This window comes from Stegodyphus dumicola, chromosome 10, assembly GCF_044657685.1.
Source record: "Stegodyphus dumicola isolate Sdum_Otavi_A_Nest chromosome 10, ASM4465768v1".
Lineage (NCBI taxonomy): Eukaryota > Metazoa > Arthropoda > Arachnida > Araneae > Eresidae > Stegodyphus > Stegodyphus dumicola.
The window spans coordinates 141,130,571-141,150,042 of record NC_140777.1 but is presented as its reverse complement, the minus strand read 5'-3'; the positions used below and the strand labels follow the sequence as shown (position 1 = coordinate 141,150,042).

The 19,472-nt window shown below is 35.0% G+C and overlaps 1 protein-coding gene across 1 annotated transcript in view; it reads left to right on the top strand.

Moving 5' to 3' along the window:
• The window catches only part of LOC118204705 (protein BCCIP homolog), a 57,210-nt gene that overhangs the window by 15,971 nt on the left and 21,767 nt on the right, over positions 1–19,472 (top strand). Inside the window, exon 3 of the mRNA XM_085825613.1 lies at positions 9,183–9,260. Within this exon, the coding sequence (XP_085681739.1) occupies positions 9,183–9,260 (78 nt within the window). The remainder of the gene's footprint in view (positions 1–9,182; positions 9,261–19,472) is intronic.

Here is a 19,472-nt window from a genome sequence, read left to right as displayed (position 1 = left end):
TTTCATTTGGAAATTCGGATTTAATACTATTTAGAAACCCGGCCGGGCGGAAATTAATATAATTAACGGCTTGACATGTTGGGCAGGACTGGACATACGCCCTTGTTAACTTTTGCAGTTCAGGAAAGTAGACTGCCTCGCGTACGCGTTGAGTAGTTTTTCGAATACCAGCATGAGAAGCTAAAGGGCTGTCATGGAGCTCTTGCAGGATATTTATTCTAAGACTAGCTGGGATAACAGGTCGAAATTCGTTGTTGGAATTCGTAGTTTTTGTATAAAATAATAGACCATCTATTAGTTCGTAATGGGCCGCCCTATTTCTTATCGCCACAATATCTTGGTGGCTAAAATTTTCAGGATCCTTCAAATACTCATAAATACTTCCAAACTCAGGATCCTTACCCAGTTCGGTTATTACAGTTTCTCGGGAATTTATTGTACATGCTGTCAGCATTGCAACTTTTACGGTATTACCCTGTTCGTCTAATTTAATTCGTGACAGGGCATCTGCTACGATATTTTCCTTTCCGGGGGTATGCTTGATTACCAGATTATATTCTTGCAGCTTGAGTGCCCATCTTATTAACCTTGGGGATAAATTTTTTCCAGAGTACAATCTAGTTACCGCCGCATGATCAGAATATACTGTTATCGGCGCCTTTCCAAAATAGACTCTGAACTTTTGCACTGCTAACAGAACTGCAAGTGCCTCTCTCTCGGTCGCGGAATAGTTTCTTTGTGTTTGATTTAAAGTTCGGCTAAAAAATGCTACTGGCTGCTGATTTTGCGAAAGTACCGCTCCTACCGCATAATCCGAAGCATCCGCTGAAATTTCTAAATTTTCATACTTTTCAGGAAATTTCAACACAGGGGCTTGCGTTAATGCTTGTTTTAATTTTTCGAAAGCACTATTGGCTTCGGCCGTCCACGAGAATCTTGCCTTTTTCCTTTTTAATTTTAACAATGGCTCAGCGATAGCCGCAAAATCTTTTATAAAGGACCTATAATATGAACAAAGTCCTAGAAAAGAAGAAAGCTTCTTTGCCGTGTTTGGAGTCGGATACTTTTGTACAGCGATTATTTTTGATTCATCTGTCTCGATCCCTTTTTGCGATATTTTGTAACCTAAATATTTTAATTCAGGGGCTGGAAATTTGCATTTTTCAACATTAACTTTTAGACCGGCCTCATTTAATAAAGAAACCACCTGTCTTAAATCCTGTACATGTTGGTCTAGATTATCACTAGTAATAATGATATCGTCTAAATAGATAAATGTGGACTTTCCGAGAACAGGTCTTAACACAATGTCCATGCATCGCTGAAATGTTGCTGGGGCGCCTGAAAGGCCAAACGGCATTCGCAAAAATGCATAAGTGCCAGACTTGGTTATAAAAGCAGTCTTAGGCACGTCCTCAGGCCTGATCCCTATTTGAAAATAACCATTCGTTAAGTCTAAAGTTGTCATAAATTTGGTTGATTTTATGTTCCTTAAAATTTCTTCTATAATCGGTAACGGATATACCGGATATTTCGTTATGGAATTTAATTTACGGTAATCAATAGCGAATCTCTACCTTTTTGGATGCTCCAAAGGATAATCATTATTTTTCTTACATAAAACCACCGGACTAGCATAACTACTTGAGATAGGCGTTACGATCTTTTTACGTAGCATATCGGTAATATGCCATTCTATAATTTTTTCCTTATTCTTATCATACCGGTATGGTTTTTGACGAACCGGCAATGCATCTCCGGTGTCAATACTATGGTTAGTAACCTGGGTAAATCCTGGAATATCACTAAATAAGGAAGCAAATTCACTTACCACTTGTCGGATTCTATCTTGCTCGTCATTAGGCAGGTGGTCGAGATTTAACCTTGGCGGTTCAACCTTTTCTACACGCACTGGTTTCATCGTCAGCTTAAGAGACGCTTCATTAAAATCCAGTGTAGCTTGTGCGTCTGAAAGAAAGTCTATTCCTAGTATTAAGTGTGCTTGCAAATTCTTTACTATAAAAAACATCACCTTTACTTGTTCGTCCTTGATACGGATGTACAAAGGTACTTTACCTACGCACTTACATTGTTCTCCTTGCGCCGCTAATACTGTTGTATTATCCGCATTATATATGCGGTATTTGCGAAAATACTTTCTAAAAAAGACTTCTGCCACACAGGAACACTGCGCGCCGGTATCCAGGAGTGCGGTGGCCGGGATATTATTTACCAAGACTTCAATCTTCGGAAGAGTTAAATTTTTCACCATTACTGTATTTAACTTGTAGGAAGAGGGGTTTTCGTGGCCTTCGGATTTCCGCACCCTCTCGTCAGCAGAAATCCGTTTTAGTTTAAATTATTTTTCCTTTCGGTGCTTTCCTTCTTTCTCCACTGGCCTTGAGACTTTTTTCCTGGGTTGCTATTGAACTGTCGACGTTCGCCGGCTGTTTTTGAATGCTCGGGTTTCCTTGCCCACTGATTCGCTTTTTCTCCGTAGCCATGTGCTTGAGTTTGCTGTAGTCTTGGCGTACCAAATTGGTTTCGCTGTTGATATTGGCGTCTTCTTTCGACGTCCGCCGTTCTTCTACTTTCAAACTGGATTGCTAGCTCAAATAATTTTTCCAGTGTAGTCGGATTTCTCAATTCAATAAAGTCTTGCACTTGGGGTAGTAACCTCGGCAAAATCACTTGAATTATTTCAGGATCCGGACGGTTTCCATACAAGAGCTTGAAAACTTGAATTTTTCTTAAAATAAAGCTCGAGATGTTTTCCATTCTTTGTTGATATATACTGAAAAGTTCTGTTTCTAATTTCGCACGATCCCTTACAACAGGGAAGGCTTTTAGTAGGGCAGTCTTGAAATTTTCGTAGGTATAGGTGGGACTTCCTGCTTGACCCAAGAGACTTCTGCCGATACATTTGAACCAGTTAAGCGCTTGGCCCCTCAAAGCGCTGGTAGCTAAGGTAACTTTTTGAAACTCGTGCACGGGGTAGAGCATGAAGTGGTCATCCAATTTTTCCAAAAAACTGGTTACCTGTGAGTTTCCATTAAACGTTGCTTCTGGTTTTATCGAAGCGCGCATGGTCTGGACAATATACCCAAATCCTTCCAGGGCGGCAGCTGGCATTTCTGGATTCTGAGCTGTTTCTGCAGGCAGCACAGGTTCTTCTTGAAACTCGGCCATGGTTATTCTTCGTCGGGCGCCACTATCAGGTTCAATGTTTCTTCTAACCTTCTTCGGAAACATACAATGACCTGACTAGAACAGAGAGCTTACTAAAGCTATGTTCACTAATTGTAGTAAGTAGACAGGATACAGACGAAGGGTATACAAAACCCTTTATTTTTTTCTTTATATACAATGACTTCCGTACTTCGGAATACAATGACCCTCCACTCGGGGTCTAACTTAAAAGATATCAAAATAAAACTAAACTCTAATTTAACTTTAGAATAAGATTGGCCTTATAATAACAGAAAGCGTATGTAGCACAGAGACTGTGAACACTACAATACGTTTAATTTATCAAGAGGATTAAAACCTCTGGCCTGGAAGGCAAAGTAGCAACTGCGTAACTTCTAAGGTAAGCGGCCTGCTTCGAACTCACGGCTTCCTCTCTCCTCTGCTTGGCAAAAAGGCCACACTTAAATACTTGGCGTTCGCCAGACAACTTTGCATAAACTCCTTCACGCTTATAATTCTGGCCGGAAGTAGAAAATAAGAAGTGATAGTAAAGATTTAAAATAAAATAAACGTTAGTAAAACTTAAGATCCTTACAGTGTATGTGGAATTCTTAAGTGCAGCAGTGGCAAGCAGTGGGCGATTCTGCACTTTGTCCCAATTTCGCAACTAATCTTCGTCAGGATTAAGCACTTTTTTCCATAAAAGTTCTAGCATAAGCGTAATTCGGCTAGCAGATTGTTGGGGAAAAAATGTTGAGTAAGAAAAAAAACATGCCTTTACTTCGTGAAAACAAAATGGCATATAAACAAAAACTAGCAGGTTACTATAGCAGGGTTGGTCGCCAAAAAAAATCGACAAGTTACCATAATCCAAAGATTAACCGAAAATCTTAATTCAATAATGGAAGATGTTTTTTGAATAATTTTGGCTGCAGAAAAATGGAAAGTGTGATTTTCTGACCAACAGTGCTGGGCAGCAGATTATTTCTGGGTTTCCTTTTTCCTAATGTATTCCTCGTATTCTTAAACATGAAATTCTAAGGCTTTCTTGGTTTGGCCAATGTTAATTAAACCAAGGAATTCTGTAAATATCCCATGAATTCATATCCAGAATGGGGTTCTTGAGTATGGAACTCGGAATTTTATTGATGGCAGAATAAACAACCCAAAACTTAAATTTCTGTAAAATACTTACAATTTTATAGCTAATCAATGGAAGACAATAAAATTCTTTTAATCTTCTAAAACGAGAGTGTGCCTTTTGATGTGTTGAGATGAGAATTTTTTAACTGCTTGGTTAATAATATTATGTAAAAAGCACGTGTTAATAGCAACTGCTGTTAAATTATTTAGTTCATGATCAAGAGCCGGCTTGGAGGAGCAAACCTGAAGTGCATGGAAAACAAAGCAATAAAATGAGGCTAACTTCTGTGTAGTTGTATGATATGATTTGAAGTGTGATGGAAGGCAAAGTGATGAAGGTTACTGAAGTTGGATATGTTATGTGCAACCAAAATGTCAAGGAATGGAAGAGAATTGGAGTTCAGAAGTGAACTGAATAGCAAGATCAATTCAATTCATTTTTCAAAGAACTTTATTTAAATCATCTTTATTACTACCAAACAGGGTAAAAGTATCATCTGTGTAGTGGAACCATACTAGGAAGTTTAAAGCTTCAAATGATTTTGATTTGTAATAATGCATGTAGATATCAGCAAAGATGGAACTAGATTGTTTTCTGTGGATAATTCCTCAGCTTACTTATTAGTATGAAGTATTCTTGTTGTTTGACCAGGGTTTTCATGCTACCTGGAAAATTGGGGAATTTGAAATTTGACCAAAGAATTTAGGGAAAAGTCAGGGAATTTTATACGGCGATCACCCCAAAAAAGCGAGTTTTGCTCCGAGGTTGGAAGCGATCACATTCTTGGCGAATTGTGTATCGCGTGAGCGTCATTCAGGCAGCCGGCATAGAGCCAATTTTCGCAGCTCCAATTATATTGTATTTTAGAAAGGCAAAGCAAGTTTCCAGCAACTTTGGTTTCCAGTAACTTTCAGAATCGCATGTGCAGTGCATGTTCAACTAAACAATATACTTATTCTGGTATAAAAGGTAATCGGTTTAATCCTGGTATACAGTACTATGAAGGGTCAGAATCAAGAATATGTTTATTAAGAAAGTAAACTCTGCAACAGGAGTGGCTCCGTTCCTACGTAGAGGGAAACAGCTGTGCACACGTGAAATATCTGTCGCCAAAGCTCAAAGCCGGTGTTGAAGTTCGAAGGACGTTATCAAGGGGTTCATAAAATGAATATTGTTTAAAATTTTCTTTAAAGGAAAAGAAATATTTTTTCGAGTAAGTAAATTAATTAATGAATTAGTTAATTTTGAGGGGGGGAAACACTACGAAAATCCGTGTTTAAATTATCGTGAAAAGTCAAAGAAGAAACATTTTTTCCCTGTACACATCGCGGAGAGGGAAATTCTCGTCGCCAAATCCCTTGGCGAATTTTCCCTCTGCTTTCTACCAACGTGATAGCATTAGGTCTATGGAATCTTTTCTTCTTTACATAGGCGTTCTTTGGTTAGAACAGCCTCCATGTATTCTATTTTAACCTCCATGTATAGTACACACAGGATTTGGCGACATTATGATGAGCAGTAAGCAGGTCATTTTGGTGTTGGCGACAATTTTCAAAATCATGTCCAAAGCCTTAGCGTATATTAAGATGTTACTGCAAAATCTTTTTTCCCCTTTTTAATAAATGCCTTATTTGTCATTTTGAGGTAAAATGAAAAAATAGTAATCAGTCATCTAGGCAATCCATTTAATATAATTATATTCGCTAAAATATCATTGATTATTCGAATTCAATTTTTAAGTAATTATTTTTATGTTATTCGTATCATTTAATGTTGCTTCTTCCCTCTAAATTTATTTATTATTAGTAAATAATACTTTCAAATTTCAGGAAATTTTCTCTGGCATAATCCTGAAATCATTCTAGCAGTATGATGACATACCATCATGAAATTTGATGCACATAATTTTTGCTTATGTATGCTCCTAAATAATATAAAATACCTGAATTTATTTAAGAACATCATTAAATAGATTTCTTTCTTTCGTTTAGCTGCAAAATATCTGTAAAAAAAGACATTTTTTAATTCAGATTCTAATCTCGACCTGTAGAGGAGGAAACATCTCCTATTATACTTATAATATGAGATTTATATATATGGCAAATTTTTGTGTTTTCAAGTAATACCATAATTAATTTACTTCTTAGCACAACCAATGTGCATTACACGGATAGACTGGAATTTTCTTAAAACGCACCTGGAAAAGTCAGGGAATTTCTTTCTCCTGTTTGAGTGGCAACCCTGTTTGACCTCTCCAGTAATCATTATTCACCGTGTTATTTTAACCTAAAATGTGTGTTTGTGTATTGCGGGTGGTTATAGCGTGGCTCATTAGATGTGTGGCCTCTTGTGCAAATAAAATATATGTGTAAAATATGGTTATCTAAAACTACTGAATGTTCAGAAGAAAGTAATTAATTTATTTCTTTTTTTTTACAAAGTTATTACTACTTTTAAAGTAATGTGAATGTCGACTTGTAGCTCTTAGAAAATCTAGTTGCAGCTCTCAGTCTTTACTGAGTTTCAACATGAAGCTCTAACTGACATTGGAGTTTGGCCACCTTTGGTATATATCATCTCTCTGTAATTAGCAAATAAAATTTACCTGATAATTCATGTTTAATTTTTAGTGGAATTTGGTAAATTTTGTGATGCAAAAGATTGTACCATATAATAAAATTGATAGAATGAGAGAATGTTTTCACGCAACTTACCTATAAAATTCAGAAGATGTTGGAAAGACCCCCCAAAAAAAGTCTTCTTTTGTTGACTTGAACCATATTCTTAGATTGTTATTCATAGTTGTGGATTTTGCAGACATCTACATTGAGGAAAGTAACTGCGTATTCTTTCCAGAGAGATCAAGATGCTTGTCCTACATTGTCGAATTTAAAAGCATTGATCTCCTTTGTTTTAGTAAATATTGCAAATCGTCAAGTATAAATGTCAAATACTTAGGCCTCTGATGGCACAGGATAGGATAAGTTTGTTAATTTTATTTTAAATTGTATTTTTAATGAAGTAAAAAATGTATTTAATGATAATGTATAAGAATTTCATTTAGAAAAAGACACTGCCAGGCTTGGTATATATGCTTGCCACAGAATTAGCCATGCCTATATGTTTTACAGTCAAAAGTCTTTAATCCGGACTCGTCGGGACTTCGGCCATTCCGGATTATCGGTTTTTCTGGATTATAGATCATCAATTTAAATCTGCTAAGATGGCATGCAGAAATTATAAAATTAAAAATGTGAAACCGTAATTTATAAAATAAAGAGCAATTATTATCTAAAAGGTATCAAAATTTACAAAAAAAGCTTAATTTTTATTTGTTTACTTTATGAAATAAAGAGCAATAATAATCTAAAGGGTATCAAAATTTACAAAAAATAAATAAATAAATAAATAAAAGCTTAATATTTATTTGTTTACTTTATTAAATATTTCTTTTAACGCGCGCATGCGTAAAGCATACATTACGCATAGTCGAAATTAGAAAATTACAACCAGAAAACTATTTGATGTGTATTCGTGATATTTATAATGACGAGGAATTTGATTTAAATCATATCAAAGACGGAGTACATCGAGATGAAATACTACATTTAGTAAGGAATTGTAAGCCGAATAAAATAAAAACATCTGCCCTAAAGATAAAGATGGTGCTGACAGATCAACTTCCAGTCATTGCGCACCTCGGTGTTTCCCCCACCCCGCAGAGCAGCGTGAAACTGATAAACAGATTTCGGAATGGTTAGAGAAACAAAGGATATGCCTTTATACATTTTTTTCAGCAATTCCACTTTTTGTTTGATGGACATCAAAACATGCTTTTGCTTTGTAGATCCTTTGGCAGCTCCAGAATCGGAAATTCTTTGACATAATTAAAAGTTCAAGCTTACTTTTATAAAATTTGCTCTAACAGTTTGGAAAAAATAATAAGCCGTATAAAATTAGAAGATTAAGGAACAACGCAATCAGCAACATTAACTGAAATAGATAATTAGATAATTTTAGCTTAGCTTATACCGTCCGTTATACATTAAACGCGTATGCGTAAACATATTATGAGCATGCGCACACGCATATGCACATGCATAAAGGTATTTCGCACATGCGTAAACGCCTATGCGCATGCGTGAACGCACTATGTGTTGACGTATGCGCAGAAAGTTTGTAGTTTTGGGGTCCGGATTAACGACTTTTGACTGTATTACTCTACTCCTTTTTTATTATTATTATTATTATTTTATAAAGAATATACCCAGGTATTTTTAAAAGAATTCATAGTAGTTAAAATATCCTCTGAAAGAAACTGCCTAAAGAGTATTTAGCTTTCAGTATCTTGTGTTTCATTTACCCATGATTTATTACATCCTTTTTTTAATTTAAAAAATGAATAATTTATGATATAAATACTCAAAATATGTACTAAACAGGAAGGACAATAATGTGGGGAAATACTCAAAGCCTCATTAAAACAGTCTGGGACTGCAGCAGAGAGTTCTTTCAGGATCCCCGGTGCTTGCTTTCATTCCTTTTACAGGAGAAAAATAGGATTATAAGAAGTTAGGAAGATTTATGGGCCCTAGTCTGGGCCTTGTAAGCCTAAGTAGTATTCAGGCTCTGGAAATCTAGTGTCCTATTTAACCTAACCTAAATATCCACGCATAAAGGAGACTTATTGCTTTTGTAACAGAGTGGAAAGTCTTTGTCCATTCCTCTCTCTGCCTGCCAATCAATTAGTCGTACTGTAAAATTACATTTTTTTCATTGCTTCATGATCACTTCAGTTTTAAATTTGTTCAAATAAGCTATGAATCATATTTCTTTTTTTCTTTTGCAGCTGTTTTTCAGAGTATGTGTTAATATTGGTGAATTGTCTGATTTGTTGATTCAGCAAGCTATTACTTCAGTTGTCAAAGTAAGTTGTTTAGTTTTCCTGAGTACTTAAATATTTTTTTAATTCAAATATAACTTAAATTAATTGTCTGAGCTAGTATATTAACTCTTCAATTGGCCACAAATTTCTAAAGTTCATGAATAATAGGTATTTTTTGGATTATAAACCCATAATGATCCTCCCAAGTTATGCCTTGACTCCTTTTCATCCAATATATATGTTATTTCAATTATTTGGGCACATTTCAAAATGCATGTCTGTAAACTTTTTTTTTTCACATGTATATATGTAGGATATAGTTGTATTTACAAACTATAGGAACAGTCCTATTGATGACAGCGGTAGTGACATTTAGTAATTTAATGACGAAAACACGCAAACATAATTAACACGAAGAAGAAAAATTATCTGTCCATGGCATCATCAAAATGTAATAACATCATATTAAGTGAAATCACATCATAAAAATAATTTAGAATTCTTCTCTTTTGAACTTTTTCGTTGCTGCTGTTTTCATCTTTCATCTGCTAAGTGGTCACGTGGTCGTTTTGGTAAGCGCGTTGCCATTCTTATATGTAAAAAGAAGCTTGTAACCACATGGCTATTCTGCAGGCTGGTTGAAGAAGACAAGAGAGCTGAAAAGAAGGAGAAAAAATCAATGTCTTGGTGGCGAATGTTGGGTTTGTGCACCACCGTTTCATCTTATCAGCAGAAGTTGACGTTGTGGTAAGGCCTTCATAACGAACAGATGGATGAACTTTCAATATTTCTTAAAGGCCGAAGAATTTAGAACGAAGTTTCAGTCGAGGTCCAAACTGGGTGCTTTGTATTGCCACTTAGTCTCAAAGCTTGTATTTACAGGCAGGTTTTCGACGTTTCGTATACTGTTGTATATTTTCTTCTTGTAAACAGTGTATGTTCTGTTGAGCTTCAATACATAGATGAGTTTTTTTCATCATGTCACTGGTTCTCTAATTTAATTTTCTTTAGGGTCCTTTTAAATTTTCTTTGTTTATGTTTCCATGCTCTATTTTTGCCTATCTTTGGGTTTAAAGTGGCTAAAGAATATAAAACAGTATTTTTTCCCCGGATATTTCAGCATTCTTTGTTGCCTTAACAGCTTCAACTGCATCTTTTTCATGTATGTAACTTACGGTAGAAGTTCAATATATAAGTGATAAATTTAGGATTATCTCAGTTACTTTTGGAAAAATTTCAGCAATTTGAGAAATTGTATCGACTGGAGCACAAGAGACAAATAAATCTCCTGCAAGATCTTTTGATTTTTCTCAGTTTTAGTTTCACTAGTAAATTCTCAAAATGCAAATAATACTTTGCAATAATAGTTATGTTTCTTTGCATCTTTTTTGGCACAGCAACCTCTAAAATATCAGAAGACAAAGCTTTGATTTCTTCCGTAGTAATATCACTAAGTAAATTTCCCAGTTAGATGCTTCTAGCACCTATTACTTAACGTCTCAGACGTGAAGTAATAGGTGCTAGAAGCCTCTAACTGGGAAAGTGATGCATGTATGGAAAAGAAGACTGCCGCACTACAACTTTGTATATCAGGCTGAACTGCTGGCCATCAGTGCTGCTCTGAAGTATAACACAGAAGTTGAAGGAGCTCCCACACAGATCTACTCTGACTCGGCCTCCAGTCTGGAAGCCATAGCTAATGAGAGATCACGTAGCGTGCTAGTTCAAGAAATTAGGCTGCAGCTGTTACAATTCAACCAGGTGCACATCCCAAGTCTCAACTAGGTGCAGGCTCATACTCGTGCCAGCTCAGGCAACGAGCTGGCTGATGCTGCGGCAAAGGAGGCAGCGAGCTCCACTGACGGCAGTGAGGAAGGCACATTAAAGCCGATCTCCTTTGTCAAAAGACAGACGCAAGAACAATTATTGTCTTAGTTGCAACAGAGATGTGCTCAGGGCACCACAGAATGTCGGGTTTTTAAGTTCATCCCAAAAGTAAAGACCGATACACAGTCCTACACTTATTTTATGACGCAGTTTTTAACACGACACGGCCCTTCCTCATGTACAAATTTCGCTTTGGATTCGTAGATAATGACACCTGCGAATGTGGTGAGGTAGATGACCCTGACCATCTCTTCTTTTCATGCATCCTCAGTACAGGCTCAAAAAGCCTAAAGACAATTACTGATCCCAATGGTTCCAGACTACAAAGAGTCTAAGTCAAGATTAGCTAAAGATCAAGGCTGTAATAGATGAATGCGTAATAATGTATAGGGCAGAGCCCAGTAACCAGAAGTGCAAATTTGCAGTAACGACCATAGTGGTCCACTTGAAAGCCCTTAGGGCTCAGTGTATACACATCGACAGACATTTGCTGGCTGGGCACATCATATCTCTGCAAAATCTCAACATTGACTCATCAAACCTTACTAATTAGAGACATCAGCTACAGCACGGCTACCTACTTCTGATTGTCAACTGGTAGTTACATTTTAATGCATCACCTTCATTTAGAGGTGTGCGCTAGCACATGTCCTACAGCACACAGTACATAACTCTCAACTAATGTATACTCGTAAAGCTCCTACACTGTTCTGTCTGTACCCTGTTGGTGGTAACCACTAACATTTCTCTATGTACTGTTTGAATTTCTATATATATAATTGTACCAATATCATATGAATGTCTATTATTAACTTGTAACTCTGTGTAAATCTGCGCACTTGCATCTCTTAATCATGCAGCAATAGTGTATTTTCATATTCAGTTGTAATTCCCTATTACTTGATTTATGCAGTATGACAATAGAATGCTAGTAGCTCTTCAAGGGCCCTGTAACCGTGCCCATGTTGTGAACCCCTCTTTGTTTTTATATGTATAATTGTACCAATATCATATGAATGTCTATTATTAACTTTGTAACTCTGCGTAAATCTACGCACTTGTACCTCTTAATCATATGTAATGCAACAACAGTGTATGTATTTTCATATTCAGTTGTAATCCCGTATTACTTGATTTATGCAGTATGACAATAGAATGTTAGCAACTCTTCAAGGGCTTAAGGGCCCGTGACCATGCCCATGTTGTGAACTTTCCTTTTTTTTTAGTAATAGAACATTAAATTTGCCGTGTCCACGGACTTGTGTTACCATGGGATGGTCCTCTCTGGCATCTCCCTGCTGGGTGGGCACTCAATTCCGTATGGGTATACCCAGATATATCCAGGACGGAAGCCAGCTCTGCGGTTTAAACCTATTGCTTCATCATCAAGAGTCTTCTGCGAAAAGCTTTCTTTTTTTCAGTTTTCGGGGTCTTTTCCGCTTTTAGAGTTTTCTCTGGTTTCTTTTCTTTGGGTATTTCTGCACTTTTAGCATGTGTTTTCTCTTTTGTTTATTCATCACACTTTCTTGTTTGAACTGATTCAGTTTATTTTTCACGGCTTCCTCAGTATTCTGTATACTTGTTCATCATCCAAATCGGCATCGGCATCATCTTCATCATTAACCATTTTCTTTAACTGATTATCATTTTTCTTTCATCCTCTTAAAATCTTTCATAGCAGTAATAACTTATGTGCTTTGTAAGGAGTAATGATATGGTGAACTTCTTCCTGAATTTCAGAGTTCGAAATGTGTGAGAGATCAAACGGACATTGTTGATCATGAGTGACCTTAGCAATATTAGCAAAAAGTTCATCATCATTACTGTTGCATAAATGAATATCATCTTTATCAAATGTAAATTGAGTTTGTTGCAAAACGTCGATTCCAATAATCGCATCAAGAAGAATCATATAAACTTTTACTATATGGATTTTAGCAGTTAAAAGAGTGTTTTGAATTTCAGTGGAATCGTGAAAGAATCGAGTGCTTTGAACTGTGTCTCGGCCAGTTCCTGAAAATGTAATGATGGAGAACCAGTCTTGCGGTATATGTTTTTCATTAATAAGTGTGGCTTGGGATCCAGTGTCATAAAGTGTGGTTAATGGCAACATATCAACATGCATAGGATGTTTGGAAAAAATTTGAACAGAAAGTGTGTTTACAGTTGTATTAGGTGTAGAATGTATAGGATCAAATTCTGTGGTAAAACTACAAGGATTTGGGGAACAGTTGGCATGAACATGACCATAATTTTTGCAGCCATAGCAAAATTTGCCATTTTATTTATATGGACAATTGACGCTTTTATGCCCTTTTAAACCACAGGAATAAGCATACTGGTTGCGTGTCTGATGTACGTTTATTATTGAGTTCAACATTGTTAAGGGAATTGTGAAAGTTCTGAGTATTTTGCCTCAAATGTTTTGAACTGCTGAAGAGATTTTCGTAAATTTTCAGTTTTTCTTTAAATTCAAAAATTAATTTACAGCCGTACAAAATTGTTTTGTTCTTTGATGAATCAAGAATACCATTTATAACATACTCAATGAGAGAAGAATCATCAATAGAATCTTTATGCACAAGATCTCTCATGGCTAAAAAATATTCTTGTTAAGTTTCAAATGGTTTCTTATGATGAGATTCCATTATTTAATGTAATTATTAATTTTATCTGAAAATTCGTCTAACAAATGGTGTTTTAATTGTTCCCAATTGGTAATTGAACGAATTGATCTTATTAAAGCCGGACCTGTTAAATATTCTTTAACAAAAATTACTTGGTGAACAAACGGGGTTCGTTTTTTGATAGAGATTAAAAATGTCATCAGTGTCTGAAATAAAAGTTTCAACCCTGTAATTATCACGATAGGAAAAGGGTTTAATCAGCTCAACGATGTCTTTCAGACCAGAACATTGAAAAGAAACACTCTGAGCATACTATTTATTAGTAATAAATTTCCAAGTGAGTGATTAAGACATGTTTTCCCTTCCATTTGTTTCCATAAAGATTCATGTGGTGTGTGAGTAATGCTCACTTTTGCGACAATATCCACGGGGGGTGAACTTTCCACCAGAAGTTCGTCATCTAGTTTACTAACGTCAGACAAATCTGATTTTAATAGTGAAATGTTAGTAAAATTTGTAAGGATTGTGGTAGCACACTTCTCAATATCAGTAGAAAATTCTTAGTAAACTACATATAGCAATTAGATCCATAAGTGAAAATTCTTTTATTATTTTTTGCTTTGTATCTTCTAAGTTAAATGGTTTGGGAAATCCTGAGAATTTACAAAATTGAACATGATTTTCTCCATCGCCGTCCATGCCAAAAATTAAGCAATGTAAGAGCTTGATGTGTTGTATACTGGCAATTTTTAATGGTTATGCAGTGTTTGGGATAATCATTAAAGGTGACCGTTATTTATCGGTTTCAAGAAATCATCACGTAAATATTATTCTTAAAAATTCGAACCTTAACCTTTTGAATAAATTTAAATTATACATTAACCCTTAAATAAATTAAAAATATACCTTAAACCTTTGATCTGTGCGATATTATTTTCACAATTTTCTTGACTAAAAAATTGTAGAAATTGAATATTATGATCCTAGAGACAAATAAAGATTTGCATTATATGTAATTTTTTTACAAAGTAAATCGTCAGAAAAAATTAAAAAATAAACATTTATGTGTTTTTTAGAATTTTAGAAATATGTCAGAATTTTAGAAAAACACATAAATGTTTATTTTTTAAAGCAGTGTAAACATAAGAACCTACATAATAAAGACGTTCAGATAAATGGATTAAAAAACTAAGTGTTTTTTTTTTAATGTCAAAGAACAAATTTTTTTGTGACGCTGTTCAAAGCATGTTTTGTCTTTTTGGTACATGCAATAGACCCACATTGCACATTTCGCAGATGTATCTTGTTCTGTGAGGTTTCTCCCTTGCGCTACAAAATGTACACTGCCTGTTTGAACTTTTCTTTTTAAACAGTAGATAGCAGCATATTACAAGGAGACACAGAATTTTCATTTATTATGTGTTATTAAAATCCACTTTTTTCAAGTAATTTTCTCTATTCTTTTAATGATGTAAAAAATTTTATTTGGAAAAAAATATAGGAATAATTTTGCTGGCTGTTCTCCAAATTATTTGTTCTATATTTTTTTTTAATCTTTCATACAAAAACCATACACAGAATCATTGAATAAAACCCGGTGTTCCATTAGGAGGAACACTGCGTCTTTAGCGATCTCATGCTGTTACGAATCAGACCATCTGTGCTTAGGAAAGGACATCCATTGTTTACGATTTCTGTTTTGGGGGGGAATTCAAACAAAGCAGTATTGAGGGGTGGAATGTGTTTTGTGTTATTAAAGCCCTAATATTGGTATATCAAATTTTTTGGGAATAGTTTTTAGGCGGGAATATTATTAGTACTTGACTCATCTTTACTTAGACCTGCGCGAATTTTTTGCTGTCGCATTTTACTCTCATTCCCATTTATTTTCAATAGTTGTGTAGATATTTTTCGTGTATCTATATATTATAGGCTTATTTTTCTTTATTGTTAATATTAATCGTAGTTAATTTTTTATTATTAATTTTCCATAAATGGTGCTCAGAGGTCTAACTCTTTCCGAAGCACTCTTTCCTAAAATTTGTAAATATTTTTGTATATAGGACTTGTGTATATAGATATTTATCTTGTTTATCCGTATATATTCAAGAATATTGTATATATCCAGGAAACCATGTATACAGCCATAATACAGTTTTTTCATTTTTATACAAACACTTCTACTCATTTTCTTGCTTCACTGCAATGCTTGCTTAGCCGCACTTTTAAAAGCTCTGGCGACGTAGTGTTCCACCTCACGGAACACCTACAGAATTAAAATGGTAAGAGCAATTTTTACAAAATTTTACCTGTATACTCCTTTAGGACTAAACAGACTGCATACAACTTTTTTTGTTGAAATTCCGATGTTAACGTATAGTGCGCCGCAAAGGGTTAATGGAGGAGGCGTTGGTCTTTTTGGCTTTGGTACGGATCTTTCGTTTCACATTCGTATTTCGTCCCAAAATATTTAGAAAATATTTTAAATTTAAATAGAACTTTTACTCGATTTCTATTTTTAATTATAGTAAAAGTATATTTAAACTACATGAAATAATTTATAAAATTACAATACTAGCATAGGAAGCCAGCCTGTTGAGGTAAGAGAAAAATCTCTGGAAAAGAAAGGCATTTTCACTGAGCAGGTACATGTATTGTTTAGTAATAAAATAACTCTGGTTTCAAAGCCCCTTATATATATATATATCAGGTAAAACTAAACATTTCGATTTGAAAAGCAGCAAATGCCATTGTGAAAAGCAGTGGTTTAAAGGTGCGACCACTCACCCTCTAGAGGATTGTGAGCATTGTGACACAATGCTCTAGTGCAGTGTTGGCAAACCTTTTTTGGAACCGTGTGCCCAAAAGCTCTTTTGATTAAATCCCCATCATAGAGCAGTTTACCATGTTTTGCCAAACGCAATGGTATTTGAAAGCTGATCGTTTTAGATGGTTTTATTTTAGAAAGATAATTGGAAAAAACCAACTTTCTGGTAATTATAATTCCTCAATTTCCCTTCAATAAACACCTTCCTTTCAGCTTCATCAAATTCAACAACAATCTTGTGGTTGGTGTTAAGGTGCGATCTGAAACTTAATTTGCGACACACAACACTTTCCCCGCACAAAATGCATAATGTTTTCCTATTGTGTTCAATAACTCCAAATGATTCTGTCCAGGTCTCTTAAAATGATCTTCCTATTATCAATGTTTAATTTTGCCTTTTTTGCTGGAGTCATTTGTGAGGGTTCGAGACTTAGAGTATTTTTTGCTGGAGAAACAATGAAAATATACTTTACTACTTAGCAATCTACTTAACAATGAAAGTATTAAAACTCACCGGTAGCAAACATTTAGCCACTTCAACTTTGGCATATTCTATGTCATGTAACAAGTAATATAATTCACTCAAACAAATTGACACGTCATGAGTTGTGTCAGTAAATATGTATATCATTTCTATGGCAATATACGAAAATCATATCTAGGCTTAGCCCTAAGCCAGTGGCATTATGCAAGAAGTAAGTGAAACTTTCAAGAACAGACTAAAATACCAATTTAAATTGCATATTATCATTTTATTGTGATTATTGATTAAGGATGTAATATTTTAGTCGCATGCCGACTGTGCCATAGGTTTGCCATCACTGCTCTAGTGACTTGGTGGTCGCACCCTGAAACCACAAAGCAAATGCCACAAATATACAGTGGAATATTTTCATGTCTAGCACTATTTGGCATGTATCCCTGACCTTTTTGATGCATAAAACCTCAATATCTAGATTATTCTCATTGCTGTTAATCATTTGGTTGGGCTTCATAAAGCCATTTAAGAGCTTAGTGTGATTATGTCCACTTCCATAGTAAGGTTATAAGACTATGTTAGCACCTGTGCCACTCAGTAACTCAGAAAATGTGGAGGGTGTGTGCACATTTTTAGAATGATTTTGATAGAGTTTTAAAAAAAAATACTTTAGAATAAAAAATTTTGGCAAAAGCTCATTATTTGAAATGAGAACTGTTGTCTTCTACCTTTAAATTTATTTTGCTTTCAAAATGTCGAACGTAAACTAGCTGTGGATTGAAGGATATATTTTCACAGTTTTTGAAGAATAATTTTCCTGTTCCATATTTCAAAAACAGTGTGAAATGCATGGTATTAAAATTCTGGAGTGCAAAACAAGCAACATTAGTAACTGGAAAAGAAAAAAACTGTCAGTTGTTACTTACGGAAAGATGATTCCAATCGAATACCCCAAAAAAAACTATGTACTTTTCCTAAAATCAAATTGTTGGTAACAAAAGAAAATCCACTGACACATGGAAATCAATTGCAAGGTCTTTAAATACATCTATCTGTAACAATAATAAGTAAATCATAAACCAGGATTTACAACTAAAGAACGTAATTTTCACCATCTTTTGCTGAGGCATGTTACTCTACACGGAACTATAAAGACTAGCTGAAAATAAAGGGAAATACGTTATGACTCTTGATGAAGCATAGATTTACCTAAAATGTGGGCAACCAAAAAAAAAAAAGGCTCTATTTGGTATTGAAAATGAAAAGGGAAAAAAAAAGTGTGCAAACTTAGTTCCATCGGTGCAAAGGAAGTTTCAGTATGATTGTCACACGATTCTATTGCAGTAGGAAATTAAACTTAAGAACAGGGCTGCAAATTTTAAAACCTACTCAGCATACTATCAACAGAATGTTTCAGGTCCAGTATTTATGGAAAAATTACCATTTCTTTATCCTAATGGTTTTAAAAGACTTAAACTTCATCAAGTTATCTTAGAAAAGTTCCTCTACATTCTTTGAAAAAAAGAAAACCGATACATATACTGCATAGATACCTTTCCAATGTATGCCTGAAAAGTCCCCTGATGTTTAATGTATGGAGACTCTTGTGCCTTTGGGCTCTTGAAAATAGCTGTTGTGAAGTGCAGACCCACGATTGTTGTATTCTAGGAAGTAGTAGACGAGGAATGGAAATCAATGCCCCTGGAAATTTTACAAAAAGCTCTTCTATTGTGTATATTTTGTGATGTGGATTTACAGATCAGAAAAAAAGGCTATGAGATCGAACATTTAAAAAAGTAATTTTAAGTGAGACTTCTAATTTACAATCGTGCCAACTTGATTATCAACACATTTCTCACACTTTAAGCTTATTTTAAAAATTTCTTATGATTTTTTTCCAATAAACTTTGATTGGAGTTACCAGTCACATAGCAGTGTATTTTAGCTTATGAGCATAAACAAGATTCAGGGTATATTTTGCATTTTCTTATAACACAGTTTGAGTGTACGCGCTGCAAGAAATGATTTAAGAATCTGCAGTCTTTTTCCTCAGTATGTGTGCAAGGGAAAAGTAATACAGACAAAAGTCGTTAATTCGGACACCCATAATCCGGAATGATCTATAATCCGGACCTCAAAGCTACAAACTTTCTGCGCATGCGTCGCTTTCACGCATGCGCACAGGCATTTAAGAGTGCACGTAAGACCTTTACTGCTGCGAATATGTTTGTGCGTATGCGCGTTTAATGTGTAACGGAGATATAAGCTAAGCTAAAATTATCTAATTCAGTTAATGTTGCAGATTGCGTTGTTCCTTAATCTTCGAATTGGATCCGGCTTATTATTTTTTGCAGACTGTTAGAGCAATTTCATAAAAGTAAGCTTGAACTTTCGATTATGTCAAATAGAATTTCCGATATATATTTACTAATATG